At 33.9% G+C, this 11,129-nt stretch overlaps 1 protein-coding gene across 1 annotated transcript; it reads right to left on the bottom strand.

Annotated features, from left to right (window-relative positions):
* Positions 1-8,244: 8,244 nt before the first annotated feature.
* Positions 8,245-10,857, bottom strand: LOC142607667 (acyl-lipid omega-3 desaturase (cytochrome b5), endoplasmic reticulum-like). Its single transcript, XM_075779238.1, has 8 exons — positions 10,163-10,857; positions 9,975-10,064; positions 9,788-9,854; positions 9,581-9,673; positions 9,281-9,466; positions 9,099-9,179; positions 8,838-8,975; positions 8,245-8,736 (listed from the first exon to the last, which is right to left on the bottom strand). The coding sequence occupies exons 1-8, from the start codon at positions 10,477-10,479 to the stop codon at positions 8,545-8,547; spliced, it is 1,164 nt and encodes a 387-aa protein (XP_075635353.1). The 5' UTR covers positions 10,480-10,857; the 3' UTR covers positions 8,245-8,544.
* Positions 10,858-11,129: the final 272 nt, after the last annotated feature.

Genomic DNA, 11,129 nt, shown 5'->3' with positions numbered 1-11,129 from the left:
TACCCCTTAAAACTAAAAAATGACAGAAACACCTTCAAAACCTAAAAGTTGACAGAAATACCCATGAAACTTAAAAATTACCAAAATACCCTTGAAACTTAGAAAATGACTGAAATACCCTCGAAGCCTATAAAATGAACAAAATACCCCCAAATCTATAAAATGACAAAAATGCCCCTAAAAGTCTAAAACCTATATGATGATAAAAATATACCATAAATCTAAAATATGTTTGAAATACTGTCAAACTTATAAAATGACCAAAATAGCCCTAAACATTTAAAATGATCAAATATGACCTAAACCTCTAAAATGACCAAAACTAACCCCAAACCTCTAAAATTACCAAAAATACCCCAAAACCTATAAATCAACCAAACTAGCCCTAAACCTCTAAAACGACCAAATACCCCCTGGAAATATCTAGAATGACCAAAATACCCTTAAAACCTTAAAGTGACCAAAATACCCAAAACTTGTAAGATGACCAAAATACATCTGTAACCTCTTAAATTACCAAAATAGAGGTTTGGGGTATTTTGGATGTTTCGAGAGTATTTTTGTCAAATTAAAGGTTCTAAGAATATTTCAGTCATTTTGTAGGGTTTGAAGGAATTTTGGTAATTTTTTTTAGTTTTGGGGTTATTTTGGTCATTTTTTAGATTCTAAGGGTATTTCAGTCATTTTTTAGACTGTGAGGGCATTTTTTGTCATGTTTTAGGTTTTAGAGGTATTTTGGTAATTTTTATATTTTGGGGCTATTTTGGTAATTTTATAGGTTTCGGAGGTATTTTGGTAATTTTAAGGTTTTGAGGGTAATTTGGTAATTTTATAGGTTTTGGGATATTTCGGTCATTTTTTAGGTTTTGGGGGTATTTCAGTTTTTTTTTTTTTTTTAAAAGTTTTGGGGGTATTTCGGTCATTTCTAAGGTTTCAGGATCTTTTGGTCATTTTTTAGGTTTCGAGGTTATTTCAGTCAATTTTTAAGTTTGGGTGTATTTTTATCATCTTATAGGTTTTAGGGGCATTTTTGTCATTTTATAGGTTTCATGGTATTTTGGTAATTTTATAGGTTTTGGGAGTATTTCGGTCATTTTTTAAGTTTAGGGGGTATTTCGATCATTTTTTAGGTTTCGGGGGTATTTTTGTCATTTTATATGTTTAGGGGGGTATTTTGGTAATTTTTAGGTTTCGGGGGGTATTTTAGTAATTTTTAGGTTTAGAGGGTATTTTGGTAATTTTAAGTTTTTTGGGGGTATTTTGTTCATTTTAAGGTTTCAGGGGGTATTTCAGAAATTTTTTTTTATGTTTTGGGGGTATTTCAGTAATTTTTTAGGTTTAGGGGGTATTTTGGTTATTTTTAGGTTTCGAGGGTATTTTGGTCAATTTTTAGGTTTCGGTGGTCTTTTAGTCATTTTTAGGTTTAAGGGGTATTTTGGTAATTTTTAGCTTTCGGGGGTATTTTGGTAATTTTTAAGTTTCGGGGTCTTTCGGTCATTTTCTATGTTTTGGGAGGTATTTTGGTAATTTTTAAGTTTTTGGGATATTTCGATCATTTTTTGGGTTTAGGGTGCATTTCAGCAATTTTAGAGGATTTTAGGAATACTTTGGTCATTTTCAAGTTTTATGGGCAATTTGGTAATTTTGATTATTGGGTAATTGGGTGGGTTGAAGTTCACCCATAATAATTTGGTTAAGTTGGGTATGAGTTAGATTTAATTAGTTAAATGGGTAATAATGGGTAAGTGGATAACATCCAAACCCTACCCAATTATCTTCTACCCATTAAGAACTGGGTATTACCCAAAATAATTAGATCGGATAGGGTTCCATTCATTACCCAATGGGTATGGCCAAACATGACCTTGTATGTGAAAATGCTTAGAAATCTTTTGATTGGAGGACACATAGCCTCTTAGATCCTGTAACATGTGTCAAATTAATAAACCATTAGATCCCCAACTTCACTTGAACTCCTTCCTATAAATAGTTCATTTATTGACCCATCAAGCAGGTGGAGTTAGTGGCCAAAAGTGGGATTTGAGGAACCAATGTCAAACCCTAAATATGTCACTCAAGATTTGAGATCTGAATCTTTTTAAATCTTTGTCATAATTTTTCTAGAACTCCTTACCACATGCTTTACCTTCTCCTTGGAGCCATTTCTCAAAAGTTTCATTCTATGATGGTAAATTGGTAACGTAGTTTCTACGCTAGCATACATCTAGACCTGTGTTGGTTTCTCAAAAAAAAAAAAAAAAAGACTTGTGTTGAAGACTTGAATTGGTCACTTTCCATTATTATAATAGATTTTATAGTTATTGTATTTGGATAACCAAGGTGACACTACACCTTTAAGGTGTTTGAACCTCAAGTAACTTTTAGACATTTTTTACTCAAAAAAAAAAAAAACGTTTAGACTTTAGCATAAGTCTTACAATTTGCACCATGAATTAGTTAATTTTTTTTTGTAGGTTCACGTTACCTGTAAGTGCACAATTGCACCTGGTCCCAAGAACAGTTATGGGCTCAGGCCCAATGAGCCTTAAACAATATGAATTTGTAGAGTGTGGGCTTGAAACCCAGGTTAGAAGCGTGTGAGGATTAAATGACAAACTAAAGATTGCAAATACTTGGAAACAACAAGGAATTTAGTAAATCAGCTTCCTCGGACATAAGCCGAGAGTTGTTCTTATATTATCTCTCTCTTTGTTTCTTTTCTTTTTAGGTTACAAAAAGTCCGTCCACTTTTTGTGTTCTAGGTTGCCCCTTAAATACTCCTCTCTTTGATACTTTGTACACGTGTTGTCTCATCTCTCCCTTAACTTAGATATTTCTTTTCTCAGTGCCTTTGAATAGTAACCAGAAGTTTCCCTTCCACTGTTCAGGTGTCACTTACCCATTAATGCGGCCAGGGTAGTAGGTGCAGGGTCTTTAATGCGGATGTGGCAGCCTTTATCCTTGACATTTCTCCAACACCGGTGCTTCTGGGGCATTCTAGGGTTCACCCCTTTTAACCATTGGCCTTAACCGTGTCATCTCCTAATCTTTACTATGAAGTCCCGAGTTCTTCGGTGTCTATCCGAGGGTAAGTTCACCCTCGGCTGGATCCACGGATCCTCGGCGTATGGGCCGACCCATAGTACTAACAAATTCTAAACCCAAGAGCAGGTCGGCCTTCCTTAACACGGCCCAAAAGGCCCACATTCCCATCAGGATCTTTTTACCCCCCACATTACCTAAAACAAAGTCCCAAGAATATAATCTATTGTACACTTTCCTCTTTGTATGAATATAAATTAAATGTAAGGTTCACTTTTATTCACTTTTATACGTAAGGAGTATATTTAATTTATTGAGTGTACGTTTCTCAAAAAAAAAAAAAAAATTTATTGAGCGTACTGAATGGTTGTACATATTTTGGTGGATGATTATAGGTTGCTTGTTGGGAATTTAAGCAACTACCAATTTTTTTTTCTATTTATTGGAGAAAGTGCAACTACCAACTTGGGTTAGATGCCTATTAATGATATTTTTTATGGTAATTACAATAAAGAAGACGCTAATGAATGCCCTTAGGGTAATGATTAACAATCCATTTAAATAAAGTTTTTTATGAAAAAGAAAGTAATTAATATTTTGATAACTTTTTTCATTTCCTATAAAAGTAGTGTCAAAATTTTCCTAAAAAATATTGTTAACCATTGCCCATTGTCCTAAGGGTACTCGTTAGCATGATCAGAATACATAATTTTTTACCAATGATCACCTTTTTTTATCTTTGTTTCTCTTGTTCTATTATTTGTTTTTTGTTTTAGGAGGAGAGAGACATAAAAAGAGTGCAAAAATATACATTTATTTTTTATTTTAATAGAAATGGGTAACGAAAGACAAAGAGAGCTTACTTCATGTGCGAAAAATGACACTTTTTAAATCACAGATAAAAAAAGTAATTTTCAACCAAATTACAAGCGGGTTTACTACCGTGACTTTTTTTTTTTTTAATGATATATAAAGATCATTTTATTTTGGGGTGGGGGGACAATTAATTCCTTGTTGTATAAGGTAACTTTAAAAAAGCTTCAACTGAAAATAGAAATACTGGGTTTTGGTGCATTGGGCCCGGTCTTTGTAAAGCTCTACTGCTTTAGTCAGTTTGGGCAAGTATTGTTAGTTTTCTTTTCTTTATATATATATATATTTAGGATAAACGGCAGAAAGTAAGTATTGTTAGTTGAATACTACTACAGTACAGTCTACAGAGGAGGATGGAGTCAGACAATGGCACTGACAGCGTGGCCGTCAAAAAATAGTAACAAAATTTTGAAAGCGAACTATTCATCTAACGACCATGGTGGACCAAAAATGATATTGCACTCTTCAGCATATAAAAAAATATATTGCATTCGGTTTTGTTTTCATTTTCCCATATATGTTCTTAGACAGGATGTCGGAATATTTCTTAGGTTCGATCCACTTATTATTATTATTATTATTATTCAGTATTCTCTTCTCCTCTCCACGATGTTTTGTGTGCGCATATGATGTCACATATTCTCCTCTCCACGATGTTTTGTGTGTGCATAGATATTTGGGTTTCACTTTTATTGGACGGTACCGGTAGGGGTGGCTATTCGCAACTTGCTAAAGACCAGAGAGATAAGATGATAAATATGGTTTAAAAAAAAAAATTAAAGAAAAGAGCAAATTTATCTAAATAATAAAAAATAAAGTTATTATTGCCTTTGAGCTGTGTTTATAGTGTGTTTTTGTATTGAAATCCTAATATTCCTCTCCTTTTTTTGTGGGTATATTAAGATGGTCATGGGTTGAGTTTCTTTGAACTTGATTTTGACAGCTCAAACCCCATACCCAACCGCACTTTGGGAGCAAGATTTTCTTTCCGCTCCTTTGGATAACAGGCATCCAACCCAATCTAATTTGAAAAGGAGGAAAAAAAAGAAGATAGAGTTGAAAAAGGTCTTTCTTTTTCTTTTTTTCTTTTTTTACTAACAAAACCAAAATCAAAGAAAAATGAAGAGATTCAGACCTGATAAAGCTCATGTTAACAGATTCCTTAGGGCAATTGTTAATAAACTATAATAGGAAAGTTTTGACAACACTTTTATGAAAATATAAAATGCTGTCTGTGGGGGGTAAAAAGATCTTAATAGGGATATGGGCCGTTGGGCCTTACTAAGGAAGGCCGACCTGCTCTTGGGTTTAGGGCTTGTTGGTACTTTAGGTCGGCCCATGCGCCGAGGATCCGAGGATCCAGCCGAGGATGTTTTTCTCCTCGGACTAACACCAGAGAACCCGGGACTTCATGGTACAGGTTAGTGAATGACACGGTCAAGACCAGTGGTTAGAGGGGGTGAACCCTTGAATGTCCTAGAAGCACCGATGTTGGGAAAGTGTCAAAAGTAAAGGCTGCTACCTCCACATTAAAGACCCTGCACCTACCACCCTGGCCGCATTAATGGGGAGGTGACACTTGAACAGTGGAAGGGAAACTTCTAGTTACTGTTCAAAGGCACTAAGAAAAGAAATATCTAGGCTAAGGGAGGAGTTGGGGCAACACGTGTATAAAGTATTAAAAAGAAGAGTATTTAAGGGGAGATCTAGAACAGAAATGACGACGGACTTTTTGTAACCTAAAAAGAAAAAGGACAAAGAGAGAGAGATAATATAAGAACAGCTCTCGGCCTACGTCCGAGGAGACCTATTTATATTACTTCTTGCTGTTTCCAAATACTGGCAATCTTTAGTTTGTCATTTAATCTTCACTCACTTCTAACCTGGGTTTCAAGCCCACTCTCTACAAATTTTTATTGTTTAAGGCTCATTGGGCCTGAGCCCATAACTGTTCTTGGGTCCAGGTGCAATTGTGCACTTACACTGTCAACAACATTTATTATTTTATTATTCTCTCAATAAAATGTTTCTATAAATAGTTCCAAATCCAATGTCTTTAAGGCTTCATTTGAGAGTTCATAAATGAATGGAATAGAATGATCATAAGGGAATGGAAAAGAATAGAATGGAATAGAATATATTTAAGTAAGGGAAATGAATTGAATGATCATAAGGGAATGGAAAAGAATAGAATGGAATAGAATATATTTAAGTAAGGGAAAGGAATGGAAAAGAATAGAATGGAATGAAATTAAGTAACCTTGATTGGATATTTTAAAATAAAGAAATGAAATGGAATGGAATGAAAATAAATAGAATGTAAGTAATTTTGTTTGGGAGTAACATGGAGGGAATGAAATGGAATCATTTTATGAAAATATTACTATTAAACCTTTATTTTAAAATAAAGGGTTGAATATATAGAGGTATTTTGGGAGTTTTAGTAAAAAAAAATATTAAATATAATTTCATTCCCTCTCATTCTTCCCAATTTCAGGAAGAATAAAAATTTGAGGTTTTAAGGGAATAGAGAGGAATAAGTGTTCCCTCCTACCCATTTTATTCACTCGTACTAAAACTCCCAAACAAGGGAATGGAAGAATATTTTAAAATTATTCTTTTCATTCATTTCCATTCTCTCCTCCCAAACGAGACCTAAGGCATTAATTAACATTTCCCATTAAATAAATTAATTTAAACTGTATAAGCTAAGAAATCCATGAATTTCAAAAATAATTTTTAATGGGATCAAGAAAAACTATCCTTATTGTTTGTTATTGATTTAACTATGTTATAAGATCAAATAAGTACTAAGTAGCCTAATTACCAACGCAAATTATTAATCTTGATCTATTAGGTAGTAACTATGCAAGTTGTCAACACATTCCTTTTCTTTTTTTTTTTTGATAGGAGTCAACACATTCCTTAAAGTTTACAATGATTCTGAAAAAATATTTTTAAAAATTCCTTATGTTTACAATGACATAATTAGTACTTCACCGAAAATTTTCAAATATATAAATATGAAGAAGATGCAATCTAAATTTAAAAATTCTGCCATCCATGAATTAAGAAATGAATAATTTTTAACTTTACAGAGGGGCAGGACATTTGGTAAAGTTTGATGCGGGAGTAAAAGTACCGTCGTTTGATTGACAAGGGAATAATTGGCATTGACAAGGGAATAATTGGTAGTTTATACACCCAGTTTATACACCCAGTTATGGAGAATACTAGTAAATACTCCCTAACATTTTTGCAAAGGGTTAATGAGACTAACTTTTTATTGATTTTTATCTAAACTCATCATTAACATTTTTTTTTTTTTTTGTTATCAATAATCACTCATCACATTATCAGTTTATAAAAAAAATTGTAAAAAAAATTGTATCTTTAGCATTACTCTTGATAAATCATAATAGAATAATGCTAGATGAAAACTAGTAAAAAGTTGGTCACAACATCAGTTTGTAAAAATGTTGTAAAATAGTTTGTCTATAGTATTACTCATCATGATAATATGATCCAATATATGGTTAATTAGATATTTTTCTTACAAATTGATTAGGAGAAATCTCTCCCAACTCTTTATGTTGCTACTCATATATATATATATATATATATAGAGAGAGAGAGAGGGAGAGAGAGAGAGAGAAGAAAAAAAAAATCTGTATATATATTATTTAATTAAGTCATATGACTTTTTTTTTATAGAAAAACTAAGTTATATGACTCATTAAATAAGTTGTGTGACAATAACTACTTGGATAATTTTATTAATTTTTACGTTGTGAATTGAAAATTTTTTACCTCCAATATAGTCTAAAGTGCCAACCGCTTTGAAGGTAAACTTTTACCTTAAATTAAGATCATTGCTAATGCTGCAATACTCATTTATTTCGTTGGTCGGATAATACAAAGATACAAACACCAACGCAGGAAAAACAAAGCAAGGAACAGAACAGAACAGAACAGCTAGACAGACGACACTTAGAAGTATTAAAAAACTGTAACTATACAGATATTGATGTGCGGAATCTACAGATGCTTGGTCCATTGTCGCAAGTTCCCAACTTTGTCTCATCATAAAGAATGGATTTATGTAGAAGGAGCCTAATGTCATGGCCTTGGATTTCTTTCAAATAATAAGTCTGATAGTTTATTGAATTAGTATGCTACGTGCATAACATTTTCGCAACAACTCCATAACATATTCTAGGTGACAAGCAATTAATGGTTCTAATTTGAATTCTTTATTAAAATTAATTTTTTACTTATTAGTAATTACCAGTAATAATTTATCACTTAAAATATGTTGTGAAAATAATATAGGCAAAACATTTCTCTTTATTTAAGAATTTTCATCATGATACTACAGTTTCAAGTACTGCATTCAAGTATCAATATCATAGCACAATATAATCTAGAGCAAGGTATGCCAAATATAACTATTTTTATACTTCATCATAACATCAAATCCTTATCCATTGCGACTAAAAGAAGAGGACACAATACTATTATTTTGGAGATAAATTGGAATGTCTCAAGTCATAAATTTGAGGCCAATTCGACTAATTCTGAATGGGAAAGAGTTCTGAAACAACAACTAACCACGCCCCTCTGAAAGAATCAGCTAGACTTGCTCTTAGAAGCTTTATACAATTCAATGTCAGTCTGATAGTAGACGATCTCTCCAGAATCATCGACATAGTGGTCTTCTTTAATGCTTCTTACTAGATTCTCGAATAAGTGAGATGGAAAAGGCCCGGATTTCTTTGGCTCACGATAATACTTCCCAAGCACTGGTTTAGCTGCCTTGGTCTGCAAGGTAAGTATTAGAATCATAGGAATCAATTCATTATGATGCTCCTATAATTTACTACTTAAAAGTTATTTGCTAAGGTGATTGAAAAATTAAGTACCGCTTCCACTAGGTGATAATGCGGGATTTGAGGGAAGAGGTGATGTATAACATGAGTGCCAATATCATGGTGGATGTTGTTAAACCATCCATAATCACGATCAACTGTTGTAAGCCCTCCCCTTAGATAACTCCATTCCTGTCAAATTGCAGACACAAAGGAAATGAAGCCTTTGAATTAAACTATTCTTCTTAAGATGCTACGATTCTCTCTTAAGTTAAGTAATTAAGCCTGTTTTCAAATGCGTTATACTATCAGTACCTTGCCGCGGTACCAAGGAAGTTTCTCCTCATGACCATGGTGATGTAAATATGTCACAAAATCCAGCCACATTATGAAAATCTGTGAATAATAGCGGATACAAATAAGCATATTACAATTGGAGAAGAAGAAGACTATACGGAATTTTATGAATAAAGCAAGCAGAAGAGAAAATCACTCACCAAGTAAGGCACACCGTACAGCTTTAGCATTTGGATTGGACCTACCACAAAGGATAGACAGATAAGCAGAGCAACCATTGCAGACCAGCACAGAGTTGAGGTTATCACATCTTTCCTCTCATTAGGGGCGAACAAATTGCTGTAAGGGTTGAAGTGAGAACCTTCCTTCCCTGGAGCTCTCCACCACTGAGATTTAATCCACCACAAAATCAAAATTTAGCTGCTTAATTACTATCACAAGCAGATAGTTAAGTTAACTATTACTACAACTAAGGGCAAACAAAATATAAGCTTTCTCACCAGATAAATTGGGTATGCAAAGAGGGGTAAAGGCACTGTGAACCTCAGCATTCGAGTGCTATGATTTAAACTCTTGTATACCTTCTCAGTCAACTAATAAAAATGAAAAAAATAAAGATATTACTAAAAATAAAAAATTAAAAGATTAGCTCCACATGTATATATATATACACATATAGATTATATCCATGTTTTTTGAAATAATACCGGAACCCATGACTCATCATTCTCCACATTCCCATGGTTCTGATGGTGAGTTCTGTGGCTAATTCTCCTGTAGCATTCAAGAGCAGTGAAACTCATCAAATGTCAACAAAAATTTAAAACTAAATCTTAACATAAGCCAAAGATTGCTGAAAAGTTAATTAACAAACTAAGTTAATCACAAACCCACCATCCATGGTAAGGCACAAGAATTGAAGAATGCAAGATATGCCCCACAACACTATTTAGAATGAGGTTGTCAGAAAAGCTTCCATGGCCACTGTTCAATCGAAAACCAGACACAATGCAAACAGATGTGAAAATCAATAACATAGTTTTAGATATTAGAAGGCAGAAAATTGACGAGTATGTGATTACCAATCATGTCCAAGAACAAATAGAGCCCAGAACATGGTCCCCTGAGCAGCCCAGTAAAGTGGCCAAAAAGTCCAGCTATTGAAGTAGATTGCAGCTGCTACCAATGCAAAGACCACAAAGACATCTCTGAGAACATAACACAGAGACCTCCATGGATTCTTGACCCAGCAATGCTTGGGAATGGCAGCTCGGATCTCAGCTATCTTAAATGGAGGCGGCGCACTTGGGTCGAAATATTCTTTTTGCTCAACCCCATGAACACCATGATTAGTAAGCTCACCTTGTCTCTGCATTTCTTCAACAACTGGCTCCTTCATTAGCTCTGGATTTGGGTTTTTTGTGCGGACCCAAAAAGATGCCCCAGATAAGAAGTGAAGAGTTGGAGGCTTTGCTAAAACTCTGTATGGTGAAGGGATGATAGTTGAGGCTTTGACAGGCTTTTACGCTTTATACCTACAATAAGGCTGTGACACGCACGTGAGAGTAGAGACACAAAATCTATCTATCTCTGGATGCACCCTAGTTAACATGCGTGTGAACAGAATCGATTACACTACTACACAATACAGATACACTCATGACTTGCACATTCTCATAGGCAGAGGCGTAGCAGCATACAGATTGTGTAATTATTTGAGGCAGTCTAGGCGTGATGGAGGAGAATACTTCAGAGACGCAATCACAACTACTTTTCCACGAAATTTAAATTCTACCAAAACTTTAAAGTTTGCAGCCAAAACAATGATTACAACATACCATAGGTAGGGAGATATATTTTTGGTAATAACAAAGTCCTAAGAAAGAAAAAACAATCTAATCAAGAAATTTCTTCTAAAAAAACAAAACCTTAATTAAGAAAGTAAAAGCAACTTAAAATACAAGAAATTCGCTGCATTACACGTGTGATTTACATAAACGTAGAAACCATGTGGGGCCAGCCTAAAATTGAGGAAATTATGCCTACTAA

The sequence above is a fragment of the Castanea sativa genome, chromosome 8, assembly GCF_040712315.1.
Source record: "Castanea sativa cultivar Marrone di Chiusa Pesio chromosome 8, ASM4071231v1".
NCBI classification, from domain to species: Eukaryota; Viridiplantae; Streptophyta; class Magnoliopsida; order Fagales; family Fagaceae; genus Castanea; species Castanea sativa.
Note: the sequence above shows the minus strand (reverse complement) of the source record. Positions and strands in the feature narration are given on the sequence as shown.

Coding starts and splice junctions, on each gene's coding strand:
- LOC142607667 (XM_075779238.1), bottom strand. CDS start 10,479: ATGAAGGAGCCAGTTGTTGAAGAAATGCAGAGACAAGGTGAGCTTACT. Junction 9,674..9,787: donor ATGATGAGTCATGGGTTCCG/GTATTATTTCAA, acceptor CATTTTTATTAG/TTGACTGAGAAGGTATACAA. Junction 8,976..9,098: donor TTCCTTGGTACCGCGGCAAG/GTACTGATAGTA, acceptor GCAATTTGACAG/GAATGGAGTTATCTAAGGGG.